Raw genomic sequence first — 22,939 nt, 5'->3', positions numbered from 1 at the left:
TTTTATTAATTTGATATCTTAAACTAATTTGTATTTATTCATGAAGGAGTAATATTTTAATTATCGTACTAATAAGATTTTATTAATTATTTACTTTTAGGAAGGTAAAATATGAAGTTTGATCATTTTTTTATAATTAAATTGTAAGTTTTTAATTATTTGAAAGTTAAAGACATTATACGTGATTTGTATGCATTAGTTATACTTAATAATCATGATAGATATTTTTTTTCTATGAGTTCCTTTAATTTTCTTTTAATTTTTAACTTTTAATTTCTATTTTTTTTGTGCTATTATGTTATTTTATTAATTTATAAATTAAATTTTTTAAAGATCCATGGGCCTTACGTCCCCCCTCTTCCAGGCTTACGCCTCGCCCCATATCAAGTAAAACGCCCCGCCTCACGTCCCATATCAAGTAAAACGTCCCGCCTCACGCCCCGCCTTTTAAAACATTGCTTGTAAGTAACCTATACACACATACACACACACACACACACACACACACACACACACACACACACACACACATATATATATATATATATATATATATATATATATATATATATATATATATATATATATTTCAATTTTTATGTAATTTTACCTGTTTATAAATATTTATTATTATTATTATATTATTTTATAAAATATTAAAAATTAAATACTTATGGGCTTACGCCTCGCTGAGTCATATGTAAAACGCCTCGCCTTACGCCCACGCCTTTTAAAATACTGGTATGACGTAATACATCATCTGCAGATCAGGTAAGGAGATAAGGTTACAGAGTTTACATTTTTGCCCTAGAATATAAATTTGGACTGGGGGTAAATCTGGCTTTTAGCCAAATCTTACAGTTCGTCAGTCGATTCCAGTTACTCCATTTCTTCCAGTTCCTTGCCGCTTCCGCCGTGGTTCCCGCCGGCGTTCGTGTTCGTTTTCTCCGGCCACCTCTTCGAGCCAAGGTCTTTTTTTTCTAGGCTGTGTAGATATTTGAAGCTTACTGTGTTATTTTGGCTGATTTACGTGTCCAGTGGGCTCTGCTCGCTATTGTTGTATGCCTCAATCCCAAAGTAGTTCGTTTAGCTGTATAATTTCTCTATATTTATTCAGCTATGCCTCAATCCCAAACTAGTTCGTTTAGCTATATATTTTCTCTATATCTATTCCGCTGTATCGGGCTCATTTCATGTGCTGTGCTGATTATATGGGATAATTTTTCAATTCTGATATCTGATTTATTTTACTGTGATTTCGCGGAACTTCAAAGATTGGTGTATTACTTGAGACGCCTGAAATCGTGTACTGAGCCAGTGGGCAAAAAGTCATGGTATTAATGTGTTATTTCCTTTAGGAACTAATTTAGTAACAATAATAATTTAACACTAATTTTGGTAGTTTTTCTCAAATAAGCTACGCTTTTGTCTCAATAACAAGTCCCACATGTTATAATCTATGTTACATGGACTCAATTATGGGTACATGTTACGGGAATTTATCATGATATTGGCTAGTTTTATGCTGGATGCCAGTTTCCCGCAACACTCCTCCTTTATTCGGGCTTGAGACATGCTATAGCAAGCTCTCACATGGTCAGTGAGGATCATATAGCTGATCCCAACTTGTTTGGGACTAAGGCTTAGTTGTTATTGTATATGGGTACATTAGTTTTTTTTCCCCACTATTTTTAATTTATTTCGAAAAATCTTCATGCGGTACTTGTTCGATATGGATATATGATATATCTAGGCAAATGAAAGATCCATGTAATATAGGGTATAATTTCTATTCACAGAGTATTTGATGAATTGGATCCTGCTGTCAGCTTGTAATATTGTTTTTATTGGTGAGAACTGCTAATAGAAATCCTCTTACCGACTGCACTATGAGTTCGAGTATCATGCCTTATTTTTACCACTTTAATGAAAATCTAAGTGGTTCAGAACCTTCATGACACTTTTAGATTCTTTTTTATTTTGTTTTCAGTTTTGTGTTTTTGCCTTCGTATCCTTATGCTTTCTTTCTTTTTCTGCAACATTGGATGTTTTATACAGCTTGCAGTGATTGTGCATTATTGGCTGCATATAGCATGTGAAGATGGTGTTATCATACGTAATCCGATATTTTTAGAATTGGAAAATGCCTGAGATAACAAGCACAGCAAAAGAAATATCTGAAAATGGGACAGATTCTTCTCAGGATGATATTGGCACTGTTGAGGAAATGCCTGAGGACATAATCTTATCACGACAAACATCGGTGAACCTCGTCCCTTTCATTGGCCAGAGATTTGTATCACAGGATGCTGCATATGAATTTTACTGTAGCTTTGCAAAGCAAAGTGGCTTTTCAATCAGACGTCATCGTACGCGGGGGAAAGATGGCGTTGGTAGGGGGATTACAAGAAGAGATTTTACGTGCCATCGTGGTGGCTATCCACAACTAAAGCCTTCAGAAGATGGCAAGCTGCAAAGGAATCGAAAATCATCGCGTTGTGGATGTCAGGCGTTCATGAGAATTGTTAAACGAGCAGATTTTAATGTCCCTGAATGGCGGATCACAGGTTTCAGCAATGTTCATAACCATGAACTCTTAAAGTCAACTGAGGTGCAGCTTGTTCCTGCCTACTGCACCATGTCTCCTGATGACAAGAGTCGCATTTGCATGTTTGCGAAAGCTGGGATGTCAGTTCGGCAAATGCTAAGGTTGATGGAGCTAGAGAAGGGAGTTAAGTTGGGTTGCTTACCCTTCACAGAGGTTGATGTCAGAAACTTGCTGCAATCTTTTAGAAATGTGGACCAAGACAATGACCCTATTGACCTCCTCAAAATGTGCAAGGAGATGAAAGACAAAGACCCTAACTTCAAATACGACTATAAAATAGATTGTAATAACAGGTTGGAGCATATTGCCTGGTCTTATGCTTCATCAATGAGGTTGTATGAGGCTTTTGGTGATTCCATAGTATTTGACACTACTCACCGCTTGGATGCCTATGATATGCTTCTTGGGATATGGATCGGAGTGGATAACCATGGAATGCATTGTTTCTTTGGCTGTGTACTCCTTCGTGATGAAAATTTGCAGTCTTTCTCCTGGGCATTGAAGGTACGAAGCCATGCAATCATGTCACTATACCATTATACCAATCCCATGTATAAAGTATTAATCCTAATTTGCCAGTACCCAAAAAGCTTTAAGTGTTTGAAATGCCTATTCATGTGCCTAACAACAGGAGTCCGCGAGAGTGCCCAGAAAATACTGATGAAACTAGTGCAAAAAAGTGGAGTTCACTCCTGCTGTTATTTACTACTACTTCATATGTTAAAAAAGGAAAAATGAATTATCAGATGTTAAGGAGCTACTTCAAATAACTGGGCAAACTGGTGGCAAAGGAAATTATTAAACTAATTGTTGCAATTAGTGTGAAAGCATATTATCTAATAAGTTCATCAGATTAGAGTCTAAAACTTGAGTTATATTAAGAGAGTGGTTTCGACTGTACCCAAGAACTAAAAATCATAAAAAGACAAGAGAGTATGTTGCAAGCTAGTTGGAAGATCTCTTGCTTAACAACATTAATGACTTTTTGTCAGCTTGCACTTTAATATTTGCGTCGCTTTGCCTTACCGTAATGATGATTCTTCACCTTCGTTTTGTGATCTTTCTTTGGATTTCCTCTTTTCTGTTTAATGGTTGATAACGCATTTCTTTATATCTTTTTACCAATCTTCCCCCTTCTTATCCTTACCTGTATATATGTTTGTTACGGGCATCAGGTCAAACCATCTCAGGTCAATTCTGGTATCATAAGCAACTAGCTTAGCAACAACAACTGCAGATATCTTAAACGCATCTTTCAATCCATAGCTTGCAACTCCCTTGGTTCCATATGCTAATATGAAATCTTTTTTTGTTTTACTTCGTTTCTCCCAAATTGGTGATAGACATTCTTGGGCTCCATCAACGGCAAGGCTCCAGGAACCATTTTGACTGATCAGAATTTGTGGCTCAAAGAAGCAATTGTCACTGAAATACCAAGGGCAAAACATGCATTTTGCATTTGGCATATAATTTCGAGGTTTTCAGATTGGTTTTTGACACTTCTCGGATCCCAATATGATAATTGGAAGGCTGAGTTCCATCGCCTCTACAATTTACATTCTATAGAGGAATATGAAGTGGGATGGAATGAGATGGTCAAAACCTACAAGCTGGATGAAAATAAACACATTGTCAGTCTATATGCTTTACGTTCATACTGGGCGCTGCCTTTTTTGAGATCTTACTTCTTTGCTGGAATGACAAGTACATTTCAGTCAGAGACAATAAATACTTATATCCAGAGGATTTTGAGCGTGCAATCTGTACTTGATAATTTTGTGGAGCAGGTGTGAGATTCTCACTTACCTTTTGTTACTTAAACAGTTTAATTATTTGCTCATTTGATTCTTCTCCAATTTTTTACTGACAACTGTACATATGCAGGTTGCTCGGGTTGTAGGCGCTAAAGATCAAGCAGGAGGAAAACATAAGGTACAGAGAAATGTTCAAAATGTTCCCCTGAAAACAGGTTCACCGATAGAGTCGCATGCTGCAACTGTTCTTACACCGTATGCCTTCTCAAAACTACAAGAGGAGCTTGTTTTGGCACCACAATATGCGTCACTGATGGTAGATGAAAGTTACTTCATCGTGAGACACCATACAGAAATGGATGGTGGTTATAAAGTAATCTGGGTTCCGCATGAAGAGTTCATTAGCTGTAGCTGCCATAATTTTGAGTTTACTGGTATTCTCTGTAGGCATGTGCTACGTGTGCTGTCAACAAACAACTGTTTTCACATTCCGGACCAATATCTGCCCACACGCTGGCGTGAATGTTCCTCCTCTTTGGCTAAGCCTGCCCTCTTTAGTTTACCAAGTGATAATACAGGAAAAATTCAGTTATTGCAGTCTATGATTTCTACACTGATTACTGAATCAGTTGAAACCGAAGAACGCCTCAATGTTGTTTGTGATGAAGTTTCTACGGTTTTATCTCGCATTAAGGGGTTCCCGACAGCATCCACTGGGGGTAATGCTATTGCATATGAGAGCCCATCAGACTCGCTGATTCTCGCAGAGGTTGAGGATTCTGATGGTATTGGTCAAAGCTTCGCTTGTAATCCTCACGAGTATATAAACTTGGCAAAGTTGAAAGAGAGAGGATCAAGAGATGGACTGGATCTTTACAGGAAGAGGGGGCATCTTTCCGTCTTATGTTGTGGGCAATATGGCCATGATGCAAGTGATTGTCCAATGATGGAAGGTGAAGATTTGAATGGAGATAGACTTGGCTTTTTATAGTAAAGGTTGCGAAATGGGCTAGCACTTTGAGGAAATAGGAAATGTGAACCAACCTCTCTGTTCATAAGCTGACAATTCCCCCCTGTCAATGCAAATCTTTTACACCCTTAAACATTTGTTATCCAGGAAATCGACTCTAACATGGTTGGAATACACTTTCTAACCAACAGTCTTCTCTGTAACAAATGGAGGACCTTCTTTCAGTGACCAATGAAGGACGCGTTCTTATTTCTGTCCTACCAACCCCAACTCCTAAAAGAAGGAAGAAAAAAGGAGCATTTAAGATGTACCGCTATGATTCTCACGCATCACGCCTCAATGGGGAAAACAGAGAAACGAGGTTAGATGATATAATATTGGGTTTTATTTGAAATGCGACTGCTGCATGATACACGACTCTTTCCTCTCTTTTGGTTTTTTCCCCTTCGTACTCTGACCATGACATTCTGCGTCTGTTTCTAGAAGTGTTCTATGGTACAAGTTGACTAATGTTAAACATAGGTCTACATTCCACTGGTTTGAGTTCTATTCTAAGCATATCAAGTGTAGGTTTTAATTAAATACTTGTATTTGGTTCAAACAACAGTTACAAGACTACCTATAGGATGTGATACAAAATGGTTAGACTGGTACTTGAGATGCCATAATCTGATGAAAGGAAACATTCTAGTCATTTTGACCTTCATCAGCCAAGGAAACTTTGCTTAGTCTGCTGGGCAATGTCTTAAGATCGTTCATGTTCCTCACTTTTCTGGCTCTTCCTCGGCGGCTGCTTGAACCAAATATGGCTCTATGTGCCAATGCTTTTCCCAACAGCCGATACTCAGCCCTGGAAACCTTTCTGTGATCCTGCTCCCTTGTCTCGCCATCATCACACTGCTCTTGGAAGCTGCTGCTGTTGTAGGTTTCAGAAACTTCACAGATTGCTTTGTCAGTGGCCATTATATTACAACACAAAAGGAGGACTAGGGTGGTGGTGTGAAGGAAATCGAGAAGTGTGTGAACTTTTTATATGTGACCCTTCTGGCTTAGTGGGAATAATTGTTAGTAAAAGACTTGGGGACAAAAGACATATGAATGGGGATGGTTAAGTTGGGTCGTTAGTGGTGGCATGAAAAGGTAAAGTTGGAGGAGTTTGGAAGCAAAGTTTCATGTAGCCGAAAGGTTGCTCCTTACGCAAATCCTTTTTCACCTATCCATGCATTCATCAATGTCTCTTGCGTAAGAAGGAATAATACATTACACTTGGTAATCCTTTAATTTTGGCAGTCTTCATTAGTTTTACTGTATCTTCATTAATGATTGGCTGTAATTCTATCAAGCGAGCTACTACTTGTATATCATATAGACTGGCACCTAAATAAATGCATTGGCATTTCTACTAGCTGAAAGTAAACTTATACCAACTAATGGCGTGCTTTCAGAGGTTTTTGCGAGTGATCCAAAAGCTATATGAAGCAGATGAAACTCGAGTTATAAGTTATAATTGCTTCCTCTGATATAGTTATTGGTCCGCAGTTCTTTCACCGACTTGTTATAGAAAACCAAGTGACGCGATGCTTTCCTTCTTGTTTTATACATATTTGTTTCCTCTCATAAATAAATTTGGACGGTCTATGAGAATTATGTCTGTCTAATTTTTTTGGGATTGAGGCCAGAGGCAGATCTGAGAATTGAACTTTATGGTTCAAATTCGTGATTCATCCACAACTCATTTGATATTCATATCTATAACTCTCTATTTGTCCCTAATCGAGGCGTAATTGTTGTTGCTGCGTGAGAATTATATCACATCCAATAGGCGGCCAGGTTTAACATAAGACAATGCTGAATAATAAGAGCAGCTCCTATTTATTTGACTTTCACGTCAGTAGTAACTTCAACTCTGAGCCAAAACTGATTGATTTTGGATTTCAGGATGTTGGATTAAATTGTATCTTCCAAACAACGACAACAATGACTTTGGAACTTATCATTTCAGGAGTTGTGAGACAAAAAAGCTTTAGTGGGAGAGCCACAACAGTCCTTTTCGGCTGCAGGAATCTCATTTTTCTTAATGGAGACGTAAAATAATTCCTTGTCTACCATCCTAAACATTTGTTTATTAATGGATCCAGAGGTTTTCTTCTTTAACTACTTTATCAATCTCGTCACCTCGGATCCGGTGCTTTCTACAAATTCCAACCCCACCATTCTCCTACATCGGACCCCATTCCCAGTACCTTGCCCAAAACTGGATTTGGGCTAACCAGACAAAATTGGATCTGAGATTTTACGGTGAAAATAGCACGGACTAACCAGTTTTCGGACTGATAATTGATAAATAGCCAGCGTTTGTAAAGTCATTGAAAAATAGTCACTATTTTGCTGCAACACGGAAAGTTCCAGCATAATATACCGGAGATTAGTGTACCTGTGTATGAACTTCCAGCATATTATGCTGGAACTCCAGCACACGGAATGTTCCAGCATAATATACAGCAGGTTGGAGCACCTGTGTATGAACTTCCAACATATTATGCTGGACTCGTATATTATGCTGGAACTCCAGTATATTATGCTGGACTCGTATATTATGCTGGAACTCCAATATATTATGCTGGAAGTTCACATGTGAAAAATTCGAACTCAAATATATTATGCTGGAATATTTTTCGGATTTTGAATAGTGTTTTCGTTCAAATTATCTTTAAATGAAAAGTGGCTAAATTTCGATTACTTTTGAAATTGTAGCTATTTTTCAATTACCACTTGTAAATCTGGCTATTTTTGAATAACACCCGATTTTACGTCGGTGGTAAAAACATATTGGTATCGAGTGTTTATACCAAATCATATTAACTTATCATAGTGTATAAATGTGAAATAATTAACCATGATTTAGTGAAAGAATTGTAAAATACACGTCAAGCATCTACTAATCTGGTGTAAACACTCGTTCACGTAAGTTTTTACAGTACGTTCAGTATATCAATATATTCAATATTCATTTTTGGCAGTAATTTCTGATATAGTATAAATATAATTTAAAAAAAATTACAATCTGTATTGTTCGAGCTAAAAGTAACGAGTAGGGGTGCACTCAGGTCTAAGTGTTGCAAAATGTTGTCTTGTGAAGCTTTCTGATATGTCAACCTACATTCAATTGTATTTTGCAGTCGAGACATCTTTGGATGTCGGTGCTTTAGTAAAGGCATTTTTGAAACATATGTGCAACCTGAATGGAAGAGTGAATTTGTTAATATCTATTAAGCATAATGAACAAATTAAATAGTTGAGGATATTGTGAACAAGAAAAAATTGCACATAAACAAAGGATACAAATGTGGGAAGGAATTTGGAGAACTACTTCAAATAAATGGTGCCATATAATCATCACTTAACTATCGTATTGTAGCAATGAAAAAAAGCCACCAAGTGAGGACGAGATCAGAGTCGTCAGTCTTCTACGCAAAGCCGAAATTGAAGTCTGAAAACAATTTTTCTTTGAATATGAATTTTCAAATATTGTTTAAATACTTTTAATTAAAAAATCATGATTTTTATATTTATAAAAAATGTTTATTTACTGCCTCTATTTTATTTTATGAGACACTTTTTTCTTATTAATTCGTTTAGAAAACAGTGACACATTTTTGTTTTAGAAGATTATTTAACATTAACTTTTCCCTTAATGAAATGTATGCATTTATAATTACAAAAATATCATACTATATTTAAAATCATATACTTCTAAATCTTTTCTTTGTCTTAAATTTTGTACCACATCAAATTATGTCACAAATGAAACTGAGGGTAGGGTTGTACCTGAGTCGGGATGGTTCGGATTTTCTAATTACTAAACCAATTGTATCGGGTTATTAAATCTAAAAACCAAACCAAACCAATAAAAGTAGGGTTTTTTAATCTCGGTTTTTCTCGGGTTTTTGGGTTTTTTCAATTTTTTTTTTAATAAAGTCTTCACGTGCTCCAAATATTTCTTTAATCCTAGTAAGACAGAATTATTAAGGTATTTTTTAATAAAATAACATAAATATGAGATGAGTCATGGCATTGTACTAAAATATTCAACAATAAAGATAATAAAATCGCATAAAATAAATATTATTAATAAGCTATAATGAAAACAAATATAATTTAAAATTATGACTAATAAGTACTATTATTTACATGACTAACCACTAAAAGAAAAATAAGTTATACATTTTATCTAAACCATGGAAAAACTAAAAAAAAAAATCCAACACTATTTTCATTCATAGTACAATTGAATTGAATGTCTTTTATTAGCCTTAGCATTGATTTGATTTTGGTTTAGGATTTATTTGAGTTACTAACATTTATGGACTATAAAACTTATTGGAACATCCAAAAATTATAAGCACAAGCTTGAAATAATACGTTGAAAAATAAAACTATGAAAAAGTTTAAGAAATATTTATAAACTATACTACCATAAATATTTTTATGTATTAAATATATTTAAAACTTCTATACATATAATGTTGGTTTGGTTTAGTTTCTGTTTAACTTTCTTTAATTAAAATCAAACCAAACCAAATATGGTCGAGTTTTTTTTCCAACACCAAACCATAGTCAGTTTTTTTTCTCGATTTGACTCGAATTATTGGGTTGGTGCGGTTTGTCGGTTTTATTTATACACCCCTGACTGACGGAGTATAAGAAAATTTTAAAAATCATGTTCCAATGGCACACCTAAAACACACCTAAAATTAAACGTCATACTTCGTACGTCATACCATATAAATGTCCAAAAACTCTGCTATGTGCTGTTACTATTAGAATAGTGATGTAGAGTTGTTGTACTATTTGTTACTTGAGTTGTACATTGTAATTACCTAGTTTATTTACCCTTAAATGTACAGTAAACAGAGAATAATTACCCCCGATTAGGGTAAGCAGCCCGATTTACAACTTGTACATGGATCAGATTTACTCTTCGATCCTTTGGGCCAACTTACTGACTCCATCGCCGCCATTCCCACGTTTCTATTGGGTTTGTCACTATCTTCTGGTTGCTTCTTAAGTCCATTACTGTATCTCTAAATACAGGTTTTTGCTGCCTATTAATTTTAATCGAGTATCAATTGCACCTACTTATTTCACTCTTCATTACAACTTCTTCACGTGTACTGTTACTTGAAGTTGCTTAGAAATTTCGGGTAGAGCGAAATAAAACGGCCAAATGAGTAATCGTTGTGGGGCAAAACGTAACAAACCTAGTAAAGAAACATTACGTCATTGGTTGTACAATTTCTTGTCCCCATCTCCCTTGTGTAATTATTTGTACTGTAGCAAGTAGTGAAGAACTACTTTAAATAGCAATACAGTTGAGCTCCTGTAGCCTCACACAAAAATGAGGGACGAAAATTTTGTTAATCAAAATGACGAAGAAGAAAGTAGAGCTATGTACTACTGGTGGAAATCAGCAGCAAAATTCGATGAGTGTGTAAAATTCAAGTTTGAGATGCCTAATTTGTCAAAAATGACACCTACCCTAAAAGTCCTTAGGGAAATGGAGAGGCTAGCTTTAATGTCCTCAGAGAGTCTTGATGAGCTTCGCCAAAAGCTAATGTCTTACCGAGCAGGGGATTTTTGGGTGCCAATTGGTGGAATTAACAAAGAAGATATGGATATTCCACCATTGAATACTATAGTGTTGGTTGGTTTTCATAATGCAGGCAAAAGTTCACTTGTCAACCTTATGTATAGTGTTCTTGGTCGATCTGGTCTCATCCCTTTTGCTCAAACTTCTTCAGGTACTTGCTTAATGCTGTAACTTTTCTAACTCTGATAAAGAACATTTGAGACAATAAAAGATCAGAACTACTATGTAGCGTTCGTTTTGTTTTACTTAGCTTCATTATTTCATTTCATAAAACTCCTAAGAAATACATTGACTTAATATACATGTATCATACCACCAAATGTAGCACAATGGCGGAGTTGTCTGTGATGAGGAGTTCAATTAAATCTCCTAAGTTGGTTCAAGAATTGATTTTAATTGCATGTTTTAGTCCCATGTGTGGTACTCTTGCATTTTCTTGAATCTCCTGTTAGAATTTCTTGTTCCACAACTATGTAGCACCTGCCTACTGAAAATAAGGCCCCATTTCAATTATTTGTTTATTTATTTATTTTTCTATTGAATGAAAGCATGTCTCTACTTATGCATTATTACGAGAATTTATCATGATTTAACTATTTGTTATCTGACTGTCATCATCCTTATACTGCAACTCTCATTCTTAATCCAGAATTAGACTGTAAAAGAGCTTAACAAAAAGTTAACTCTTATGATATTTTCTAATCCCTTTTCTGTGGAATTAATGGCTTTTAAATCATAGGAATTGCTTCTGCTTACACATCTTTAATCATGGAGGAACACAATGTGCTGAGATCAACACGAAGCGGGTTCTGCATTTACGATACGAGGGGTTTCGATTATGATAAGGTAGATGAGGGTTTACAAGAGTTGAAAGAATGGATGTCTGATGGAGTTCACCATAAGAAGCTCTGCTCCAGACCAGGAGATATTTTGCCAAAGTTAGATAGTAAATTGGAGGATGCTTCTTCAATGTTTGTCAAAAGAAAAGTCAATTGTGTTATGTTGGTGGCTAATGCTTCAGAAATATACAAGTCTCTCAGAGTTGGTGATTTGAAGCCATTGGATGCATTGAAGCAACTCTTCTGCTCACCAGTACTCAAGAAATCCAGTGAGTTTAATTATTCCTCTCCCTTTAATCACTATCCCTCCAATACTTATTATCTGTTACTTTACCTTAAAGAGATTGGTATCAAAATATTTGTCACTTTAGAAAACCAACAAGGCATTAATTTTTATTTTTTCAATTCCATAAGACATTAATCACTCATTTAAGGAAGAGATAAAGAGTAATTTAGTCGAAAACCTCTTATGATTAATGCGATCAAATAGTTTCACCTTAAACGTCAAATAAAAAAGAATGGAGTAAGTACAAGCTTGCTCTTAATGAGACAACCTAGTAGCCAAGAGATGGCAATTCGAATTGTAGTGTCACAAGTTTGACGCTACCAATTGGACATTTCCTACTCTTTTGTGGTTGATTTAAAAAAAAAAACATTGTTATGAGTTTTGATCATGCATCCATGACTCTGCACTTAGGGGTCGTTTGGTATGATGGATAAGAAAAAATAATCTTAGGATAAAAATTTAGTACCGCCCTATCCCTTGTTTGGTTATTAATCTTGGGATAAGTTATCCCAACATTAAAAATAGTACTGGGATAACTTATACCTGCTAGAGGGTGGAATAATAATCTCAGGATAAAACAGTAAAATTGACAATCGCAGGATTAATACAACATACCAAACAGTCAATAAGAAATAATACTAGGATGACTAATCTCAGTATAACTAATCCTAGCATAACTAATCCCAACATAACTTATTTTCAAACCAAACGACCCCTTAATGTCCTCTCTCCATGCTGCTAGAAATTCTAGAAAGTGTAATGAGATTTTTACGCTGTCATACAATTTAACCTAATGTATTTTCAGGTTACAATTTCCACTTGTTGTGACTAATTTCATGCAATTACCTTTCAAGTGACGAACTTTTTCTTACACTATCAATATTTCGGTGTTAAGCATAACGAGTGTTCAATTCGTGGTGCAGGTGGTAACCCCATGTTGATCTTGACTCATGGAGACAAGCTATCGACCGAGGATCGAATAGACTGCAGATTGAAGATATGCAAACATCTTGGTACCTCAGAGACTACTGGAACGTATGATATAGTTTGTGTGACAGAATATGGATTATTGGCAGATGAATATGATCCAATCTCAGCATATGCTGTAACCGAAGCAGTTTACAGAGCTCTGCTAGTCTCAGACAGGGCTCAACGTGTCAAACAAAAATTCCTAGACTGGGCATTATTTGCATTGTCATGGCTTATGTGCTTCTTAGCCGGCATATTTGCCTTCCTCGCCCATGTTTTCAATGTTCTGGCCCAGAAACATAAAGGCAAGCTAAAATGGTGAAGAAAATCTAGGCAAATAATTGTATTAGGTACTGATGTCCTTGCTATTGAGTTGGTCACCTTGGAGGTTTAGACATAATGAGCTAACTCTATTTCACCCTCATAACTAAAATAGGTTGACAGCTATGTCCATAGTGTAATGGGCTAGCTCCATTTGATCCTCATAACTAAAATAGGTTAATAATTGTACTATCTGTTTATGAGTAAGAGTACGTCTTTGACATTAAATTTGAGTTAAGAAATGTTAGAAGTTTACAATAAACTTGTAAAACTGCGATTTCACATTGTAATTTGAAGAAATGATAAAAAAAAAAAAAAAAATTAGCTAGTTAAAATTGCTACTTTCACATAAAATCTGGACAGCTTGGAGAGTGGTGCAAACATTTATTTAAGTATGAACATAAAATCTAGATACTCCGACCTATGTCACAAGTATTGTATATTTTTAATTACAAAAATTTAAGGAAATAAAACTCTCGTTGAAGCTAAGCAATGTTTTGGCAATGTGAAATAAGTTATTCAATTTTAAATATAAGGAGCGCATATTATGTAGAAATAGTTATTTGCAAGACTTTGAAATGTAACACATTCAGCTAACACGTCTCATTTTATTTTCTCTGTTTTTTTTTTTTTTTTTTGTCTCAATTTATAAGTTATTACATGGGAATATTGTCTCTGGATTACATTCAACTATCATTTCGTTCTCTTGTACCATTGGTTCGTTGAAAGACAACCAAAACGAGCTTTTCTTGTGCCTCATGAACTAGACGTCTAGATTAGTAGGACTCATTTGGTTTGATGAATTGAAGATTGTATAAAATTTGATATTTTAAATATATAAATTTGATAAGATGTTACCGAAATACAGACGAAAAGACTTGCCCATACTCCCCCCAAAAAATGAAAAAGACTTGTCAAAACCGACAGCTTAGTGAATTTAACTATACAATTCAATATAATTCATTTTTTTTTGTTGTAAAAAAGATAATAATATTAAAAATATGCTAGCTATTATATAAATTCATTGCCCTAAATTATTGTATAGGGTAAAATGGTTCGCATTAAATATTTGAATAATAGAGCGACACGTGGAATCGGAGCCAGATGGAAAGCGAGGCAAGTAGAAACCAAGACCGGAAACAGCAGCTTCGGTTGGCACCGGGAAGCTCCCGGCAGGAATGTTGCTAATAAAGACAAATGAATGTTTGTCACCTGATGACATTCAACGAAGGATATTCTTCAGTATTAAATACACAATTTGTTATAGAGAATTTCGGCATTCATAGCCTGCTGTTATACATTATCAATGGCCCCCATAATTATTATTTAAGAGGGGCTTGATCCTAGGACCCTGTTCCCTAGGTGCAGCTATAAATAGTGACTTCAACAGCCATTGTAAGAGATGAATTTTCTGACAAACTTATGCTACATATTATTCAAAAGCTCAATAACACTTTATTTCTTGTCTATTGATATTCTTATTACCGCCTTCGGAAGCTCTGCTTCCGGAATCAAGCTATCTGATGTCTTATCTCGATTTTAACGCTAAGTCTTGCATTCTATTTAATTTGTTTATCATTTCAGGATCAAATCGATTTGCTTGTCTATAAACCACATTACAAATTCAACTGAACCGTTTTACAAGTAAACTGTTTGGCATCCACCGTGGGGCATAGGCAGTTGCGTAATCGAGTTGATCCTTGAATCTATTACTAATCTGTTTAATTCTTTGTTTCTTAACAAAAAATCATAAAAAATGGTAGATAACGATGTCAATATTGCACATAACGTTGAGGCCCAAGGAAATCAGCCTCAACACGAAGATTCGATCAGTGATACCCGCAACGAGGAGGATGTAGCTACGCCGGCACATGGCGGTCAATATCCACGATACGTTCGGGAGGCAACTCCTGATGATGCTGAAGACGAGCACGTTGCGAAAATGATGAGAATCCTGAGGGAACAACAAAAGGCTATTATGGGCCATCACTCGCGACAAGATCAGGTCATGACGGAGTTGAGGCAAGCATTATCGGATGCTTTCAATAACGCGAATGGAAGAGGTCCAGTTCCTCCCGGTACTCCCGCAAACCAAACAACACAAAGGGTTAATAACAACACCCCGAGAGGTGAAGTCGGCTTCGACGGAGTCAGGGAGAACGACACCGGATCTGGTAACAATAATGGGAATGATCCATTTAAAAATGAATTCATGCGATTTATGACGGAAATAAACACCCGAATGGACTAAATCTCGGGCACGCCGCCAGTGTTGAAAGGACCGGACTCAAGAAAATACACCCAATTGCCGTTCAAATCGAGCGCAGCACCGGAGTTAATTCAAAGCGGTTCAAAATGCCGGACAAGACAAAATATGATGGGACTTCGGATTCTCAGGAGCACATCACCACCTACACAATAACGGTGAAAGAAAATGACTTAGATCGGCACGAGATTGAGTCTGTCTTGCTGAAGAAGTTCGGGGAGACCACCACGAAGGGGGCCTTGGAATGGTATTCGCTTCTACCCGAGCATAGATTCCTTCGAGATGCTCGCAGATTCTTTTATCAAGGCCTATGCCGGGGCCAGGAAGGTGCAGGCCCGAAAGACCGATATATTTAGAATTGCGCAAGGAGAGTCTAAATTGCTGCGGGAGTTTGTGACCAGATTTCAGAAGGAAAGAATGCTGCTACCAGCCGTGCTAGATGAATGGGCAGCTGAGGCATTTACTAAGGGGATAAACTCAAGGAGCTCTAACGCTTCCCAGAAGCTGAAAAAAAGTCTTCTCGAGTTCCGGGCAACAACATGGGAAGATGTCTACAACCGCTACAAATCAAAGATAAGAATAGAGGATGACCAGCTCGGTTTTCTGGCATCAATCAAGGGTCAGGATCGAGAGAAGAATAAGGAAAAGTTGAAGGATGATTACGACGCAAATTGATGGTCTTCTAAAGGCCGATTTCTTACCCTACGAAAGGGATGAAGGATGCGGCAGAGGTTTTCGGTCGGCGGGCAGGTTCACTACCGATAGGAGAGTTGAGCATGGCCGGAATAACAGATCGTTACAGGACAAAGAGACATCAGACTCCCGGGATTCCACCTACCCCATATTGTCTGAGTATAACTTCAATATTAACGTAGTGGAACTGGTATCGATGATAACAAACATTAAGAACACACGGTTCCCGAGGCCGGTGAGATCTGATCCTAGCAAGAGGGATCCTAATCTCTGGTATGAGTATCATGGTACTAACGGCTACCGGACTAGGGACTGCCGACATCTGCGCGAGGAGGTGGCGACATTGCTGAAAAACGACCATCTCAGATAGTTCTTAAGCGACTGGGATAAAAATAACTATGGCCGCAGCCAGGATAACGCGAAACCCTCAAAGACAGGAGAAGATCCTTGTCATGCCCCGACCTAAGGAAGCGCAATCGACACTCAACCGAGATAACCCGACCAAGCAAACCCGTACAATGCCTCCTACCCAAACTCACCCATGAATAAAGAGAAGATATATTTCATTACTTAGGCAATGAGAAGGTTACATGAACAATCCAAATTTCATTACCATTCGAACTTCATTCAAGATCTCCCAAAATATTACATTACCCATTTATAGTTTAGAGGTGGAAACATATGATACAAATACAACATTACTAGTTTGACTTTTCCGACAGAATCATACAACCCACATTTTGTCAACGGAGCCTCTAATAGATACAAAAGAGTACTATGATAGTACCGGCAACAAGGGCCGAGATAAAGCGGGGTCAGCTGGGAAGAGGGTGCACTGCTATTACTGATCAAAGTTGTCTGCTGTGGAATCACCTACATCCATTAAAGATGCAGCGCTCCCAGAAACAGGGACGTTAGTACATGACGAATAGTACTAGTATGAAAACCAAACACCCCTTCAAGGATTGGAAGTACAACATGAATGTGACGAATCATAAAAGCAATAAAAGAGCTTAAATATCCGTTAAAACCATAACAAATTCATTAAAGATTTCAATAACATTTATAACTTTCAAGCTGGGGATCCTCTATAACGACCTCTACCACGATACCACAATCTCTACACAAAGCGGCCCTGCCGCCTCACCCCAATGTGTGCGAGTGGAGGTGTAATTGCAATGCCACAATGTCTACGCAAAGCGGTCCTGCCGCCTCACCCCAATGTGTACGGGTGAAGATGTAATCACAATACCACAATCTCTACACAAAGCGGCCTTGCCGCCTCACTCCAATGTGTGCGGGTGGAGGTGTAATCACAATACCACAATCTCTACACAAAGCAGTCGTGCTGCCTTACCCTAATATGTACGGGTGGAGGTGTAATCACAATACCACAATCTCTACACGAAGCAGACCTGACGCCTCATCCCAATGTGTGCGGGTGGAGGTGTAATCACATTGATTTCGTACAAAATTTTCTTCCCAAAAAGGGTGTGACATAATTAAATCAAAATAGAGAATCATTAACACATGAGGGTTCTGACACGTTATGCAATTTGGGAATTAATTTACTAGCTTAAATATCCCACCTCAATGGTGTTTCAAATTCGAACTATACACGATGGAGTTTTGTAAGAATACGAGAGTTCCGATACTAGTAGAAGAAGAGTTCAACCTTCATACCTCGAAAGAGCTTTCCATGTTGCAACAATAACGTCCTGACACTCCTAACGATACCGATCTATAAAATATGGGAGAATTACAAGCACGATTAGAGGAATTCGTATGGCAAGAGCTGCTACAATGACAACCCAACCTTTCCACAACCAGTTCAACAACAAAACCACCCAAGATTATCCAACAACTTTCCCACAATCCCTATTAGCTCATGCATGTGTAAGTCTGCTCTCATCAACCATAACCAACCCAAATCCGAATTTGGAGAATTGGGGGGGAGAAATTCTTACCTTTTAGATACCCTAGCAAGTTCCTCTTGATAAAATTCCAAGGCTTGATTCGAGTTGAGTGGTGAAATCCTTGGATCCTCCCATTTCTCTCTTTAGAATAGTTCTCTTATCTCTTTAAAATATCAGATAATCCCTCAAAAATGACCCCTAAGGCTAGCTAAAACGAAATGGGACCGGGTTATAAAATTAAAAAAATAAAGCCCTGATGTAGATCTGCGGTCGCATATCACTTCTACGGTCCGCAAAATGGACCGTATAATGGCCATCTGGAACTGGCCACTTTTGTGCGGGTATGTGATAAGTCTGTGATCCACAGATCAATTATGCAGTCGCATAATGGACCACAGAACCTCCTTTCGAAATTTCTCATATTGGTTCTGCGACGGATGTATGGCACGCGAAACAATTATGCTATCGCATAGTTGACCGCAAAACAACATCCAAAATTAGCCTAATTCCCTGCTTCACTCTGCGACAGATCTGCGGTCGCATAATGGACCATAGAAATGCCCTGTTCTGCAAAAAATTTCCTTCAACCCCCCCAATGATCTTTTCAACCCAAAAAGTCCATACCGCGACGAGCAAGCGATTTTCTACAATCCTCAAATGCATTAGCCTACCTCGGCACCACAAAACCCCGAATTTTAAGTGAAATTTTACGGGGCCTTACAATCCTCCTTGTCTAACGATCAACATGATTTTCGGAGGGAATAAGATTAATGGTGTAACCTTTTTAGCAGCAAAGAAGACAAAGGGTATCAGTGACTCATAGCAAAAGACTCCGGGAAGTCGTCGAGGACGATATCACCTTCACGGAGGAGAACACCGATGGACTCCTACTACCTCACAATGATCCTGGTAATTTCTCTTAATATTTTAGATTTAAAAATTAAACGTGTTTCGTGGACCTAGGGAGTTCAACCAATATTATTCAATGGAGAGTGCTGGAACAAGCCAAGCTAAGCGGAAGCATTATTCAGACCACAAAGATCCTCGTTGGGTTCAATTTGGCAAGCGCAACAACCCGAAGGGAAATTTTATTGCCCACAAATGCTGAATGGATCATGAAGACAACCCTGTTTGAAGTAGTAGATGGCGACATAGGCTACAACACTATTCCTGGAAGACCATGGCTACACGAGATGAAGGTTGTGCCATCAACATACCATCAATTTATGAAATTCCCAACTCCAGAGGGAATTAAACAAATAAAAGGAGATCAACCGGCGACAAGGGAGATAAACATGATACGTCCTCTTCAAGAGAACCGTAAACATAATAGGGCCCTCTCTTATGAAACCCTCACACTAAAGGGTTGGTTCCGGAAGAGTTTATGCCCAGAACCCAAATGCTATCGGGGAAAAATGCACCTGAAGCCTTGCATAATTCGATGCAAAAGAGCAAACTTTACGCAATGCTTGAATGAAAAATACTTTTATATAACAAACGTACCAAGCAACACAAGTACAAAAGTATGAAAAGAAGATTAAAGAAGAGCGAAAGCAAGAAAGAGTTGAGTGTAGAGAAGTTGAGAGAGTTTGAAAAACTGTGAAGTGTAAAAGAAGAAGAGTGAGACGTATAAGTAAAGGAATAGGCGGCTAAAATCGTGGCTATAATTACCTCGAGAACCTGCAAAAATATTACTGAATCGTGGAGTAACGTGTGTTCGGGGCATTAATTGCGGAGAGACGTGTGTCTGATCAAGCGTCAGAAACTTTTAAGAGGGGATCAGAAAATTTTCCGCCAAGGAAGGTATCTTCGCCGACTTTCCGATGACACAAAGATGTTCCACCGGAAAGCAGGGGGACTATCTGTATATCGGTTCACATTATATATTCGAATAATAGAGCGACACATGGAACCAGAGGTAGACAGAAAGCGAGGCAAGTAGAAGCCAAGACCTGAGACAGCAGCTTCAATTGACACCGGAAAGATCCCGAAGGGAATGTTGCTAGTAAAGACAAATGAATGTTTGCCACCCGATGACAGTCAATGAAGGATATTCTTCAGTATTAAATACACAATCCGTTATAGAGAATTTCGGCATTCATAGCCTGCCGTTACATATTCATCAATGATCCTCATAATTGTCATTTAAGAGGGGCTTGATCATAGGACCTTGTTCCCTTGGTGCAACTATAAATAATGGCTTTAATATTCATGGTAAGGGACGAATTTTCTCACAAACTTATGCTACATATTATTCAAAAGCTCAATAACACTTTATTTCTTGTATATTGATATTATTATTACTGCTTTCGGAAGCTCTGCTCCCGGAACCAAGCTATTTGCTGTCTTATCTCGATTTCAATGCTAAGTCTTGCATTTTATTTAATTTATTTGTCATTTTGGGATTAAATAGATTCGCTTGTCTATAAATCACGTTACAAATTCAACTTGTACCGTTTTACGGATAGACAATTATATAATCATTGACCTGCATCCATCTGTTAGATGAGAATAGCATTCGTTACCATTGAGTAGCATATTGATTACCTCCTTTAAGTCAGATTTAATGACCAAGGGATATGAGCTGCAATCCGTAATAACTCTGCAAACATATAGAGTAGTCGTGAAAGGAATATGCTTTGATGTATCCTAATATCCTGTTACTTTTATATTTCGGAAAACCCCTCCTATGCCTCCTTTTCCAGAATTATCAAACGAAGCTCCATTTATTGATCTCATAATTGAAGTGATAGTCAGGTGATCGCTTCCATTTGCTGTAGCTACTGGTATATTTTGGATTTACATGTGAGCCATTGATATAATTCTTTAGGAACCAAAAAGATATACAGTTTAACGTAATTCTTTAGGAACTCCTCCAAACAGTCAAATTAAGAGCAATCTTGTGGCATGCCCATGGTTTTGCCTTTTGTCATCTTACCCAAAATTCTTGAAGAACAAATGAAAATTGGCATCACCACTGGTGTGTATTCCCACCACATCCCTCGTTAGCACTTAGCACTAGAAGACAACTTAGGTTCGAATGACCCAAACGTTGGATCAATAATAATTCCACGACTGAGATTGGTGGAGAGAGGAAACTGTTGGAATCAGAGGGGTATTACTGTAATTGCAAAACTCGAATCTAGAGTTAACTATGATGTCGTGTCCTGCTGACTAGTGTCCAGTCCACCAGATATCGCCGTTTTAGCTTCCCTATCCCCCTTTACTCCCCTATTCCCCTGCCCTTATATTTTTAGCCATTCCAACTTACTACTGTTTCTCTAGTCTCTCTCTTATCCCACTAAAATCCACATTAACGGTACAAATCTTTCGCTCTTGTACCAATCTTTCTCCCGCTTTTCAATCTCTATCTATTTAATATTCTACGTAGCCTCCTTTAAACTTGTACTTACTTGATCTTGATTGGGATTTCCAGTAGCATTTGTTAAACCATTTAGCTAGTAGAGTAGAGCTTATAGTAATGGATCTGAAGGAAGTAAAGGTGAGTCATGATCCATAAGTCATGTATAGCGATCTCGTTGGCTTTTCTTTTCTGATTCTGATTGCTGATCTCGTGTTGTCTTTGGATGTTTTCTTTTAGGGATCAGAAGTAGAGGAAATGAAAACTTGCAGTGATTGTCATACCACAAGAACGCCTCTTTGGAGAAGTGGTCCAGCAGGTCCTAAGGTAAACGTTTCTAGATCAAAATCTTATTGAACTATTTTGTTTTCTTGTGTTAGCTACCTTATCATAGTTCTGATTTAATTTATTTTTTGTATTTAAGTCGTTATGTAACGCATGTGGGATCAAATACAACAAGAAGAGGAGGCAGCTTTTAGGTCTGGACAAAGGAAGAAGTGTTAGCAAAAAGAAGAGGAAAATCAGTGGAGAAAAAATAGTAGAGAAAATAAAGGACAGTCATTGAAAATGAAATTGATGGCATTGGGAGGCAAATTAAGAGAGGAAGAACAAGCGGCGATACTTTTGATGGCACTTTCCTGTGGATCTGTTTATGCTTAAGAAAATTACTACTATAACCCTAAGTCCTAGTAATAGTAGCTGTAGCACCAAGTGGAAACCCCTTGTATTCTTACTAATCAATTGACCCATTTTAGTCCAAGCGCCTTTTTGATTTTAGAGTTTCAGTTGTAATGCCTAATGAAGAGCAGCAGATGAGAATGAACCAATGTAGTAGTAAATCTTGATTCTTTTTGATCTATTTCGAATCTAGAGTTTGATTCAAATTTTGACTTTGGAATTTTGTCGTGTTACTTGTACTTTCTGTCGAGGATCTTTCAGTTCTGAATGCATCTGTTAGATAGACTCCATTAATTACCATACAAAGCATGAAACTCCTCTCTTGACTCGAGGGAAATTTCAGTTTTCAAACTGGGCATCCCAAAAGTAGAAATCCAGCTAATTTTGTTACTACTGAGTATTAAATTCAACGCCCATAAGTTGGTACTGGTACTATCAACACCATGCAATTTCACTATTAAAATATTCAATTTTGGTTGGTGTCAAGTGCATCAGGCTCACCAGTGATTACTGCTCTAGGGCGATTTTGAGTAGGCAGCCGTAACTATGTGCCAAATTTTTTAAATTCGTTACTGTCGCCTACATTATTGTCATTGTCAGCTTGCGCCACAGGATATTGTGTTAAAGA

The 22,939-nt window shown here is 37.5% G+C and overlaps 3 protein-coding genes across 3 annotated transcripts; all 3 read left to right on the top strand.

Annotated features, from left to right (window-relative positions):
• Positions 1–762: 762 nt before the first annotated feature.
• Positions 763–6,756, top strand: LOC107798838 (protein FAR1-RELATED SEQUENCE 11). The gene is made up of 4 exons (XM_016621868.2): positions 763–969; positions 2,059–3,112; positions 3,952–4,395; positions 4,493–6,756. The coding sequence occupies exons 2-4, from the start codon at positions 2,144–2,146 to the stop codon at positions 5,351–5,353; spliced, it is 2,274 nt and encodes a 757-aa protein (XP_016477354.1). The 5' UTR covers positions 763–969; positions 2,059–2,143; the 3' UTR covers positions 5,354–6,756.
• A 3,891-nt stretch (positions 6,757–10,647) lies between these two features.
• LOC107798837 (uncharacterized) lies at positions 10,648–13,625 on the top strand. The gene is made up of 3 exons (XM_016621867.2): positions 10,648–11,133; positions 11,722–12,090; positions 13,031–13,625. The coding sequence occupies exons 1-3, from the start codon at positions 10,731–10,733 to the stop codon at positions 13,396–13,398; spliced, it is 1,140 nt and encodes a 379-aa protein (XP_016477353.2). The 5' UTR covers positions 10,648–10,730; the 3' UTR covers positions 13,399–13,625.
• A 7,389-nt stretch (positions 13,626–21,014) lies between these two features.
• On the top strand, positions 21,015–22,520 carry LOC107798835 (GATA transcription factor 15). Its single transcript, XM_075238936.1, has 4 exons — positions 21,015–21,774; positions 21,874–21,960; positions 22,058–22,159; positions 22,204–22,520. Exons 1-4 carry the CDS (start codon positions 21,754–21,756, stop codon positions 22,291–22,293), a joined length of 300 nt encoding a protein of 99 aa, XP_075095037.1. The 5' UTR covers positions 21,015–21,753; the 3' UTR covers positions 22,294–22,520.
• The last annotated feature ends 419 nt before the right edge of the window (positions 22,521–22,939 follow it).

This window comes from Nicotiana tabacum, chromosome 19, assembly GCF_000715075.1.
Source record: "Nicotiana tabacum cultivar K326 chromosome 19, ASM71507v2, whole genome shotgun sequence".
Classification (NCBI taxonomy): Eukaryota; Viridiplantae; Streptophyta; class Magnoliopsida; order Solanales; family Solanaceae; genus Nicotiana; species Nicotiana tabacum.
The sequence above is the reverse complement of the archived record's forward strand: the minus strand, read 5'-3'. Positions and strand labels throughout refer to the sequence as shown.

Bases quoted from the DNA above. Each gene is read 5' to 3' on its own strand.
- LOC107798838 (XM_016621868.2), top strand. From the start codon at position 2,144: ATGCCTGAGATAACAAGCACAGCAAAAGAAATATCTGAAAATGGGACA. The intron at 3,113-3,951 runs GTACGAAGCCAT...AATTGGTGATAG, and splicing joins CTTTCTCCTGGGCATTGAAG to ACATTCTTGGGCTCCATCAA. The intron at 4,396-4,492 runs GTGTGAGATTCT...GTACATATGCAG, and splicing joins TTGATAATTTTGTGGAGCAG to GTTGCTCGGGTTGTAGGCGC.
- LOC107798837 (XM_016621867.2), top strand. From the start codon at position 10,731: ATGAGGGACGAAAATTTTGTTAATCAAAATGACGAAGAAGAAAGTAGA. The intron at 11,134-11,721 runs GTACTTGCTTAA...TTTAAATCATAG, and splicing joins TTTTGCTCAAACTTCTTCAG to GAATTGCTTCTGCTTACACA. The intron at 12,091-13,030 runs GTGAGTTTAATT...TTCGTGGTGCAG, and splicing joins ACCAGTACTCAAGAAATCCA to GTGGTAACCCCATGTTGATC.
- LOC107798835 (XM_075238936.1), top strand. From the start codon at position 21,754: ATGGATCTGAAGGAAGTAAAG. The intron at 21,775-21,873 runs GTGAGTCATGAT...GTTTTCTTTTAG, and splicing joins TGGATCTGAAGGAAGTAAAG to GGATCAGAAGTAGAGGAAAT. The intron at 21,961-22,057 runs GTAAACGTTTCT...TTTGTATTTAAG, and splicing joins GTGGTCCAGCAGGTCCTAAG to TCGTTATGTAACGCATGTGG.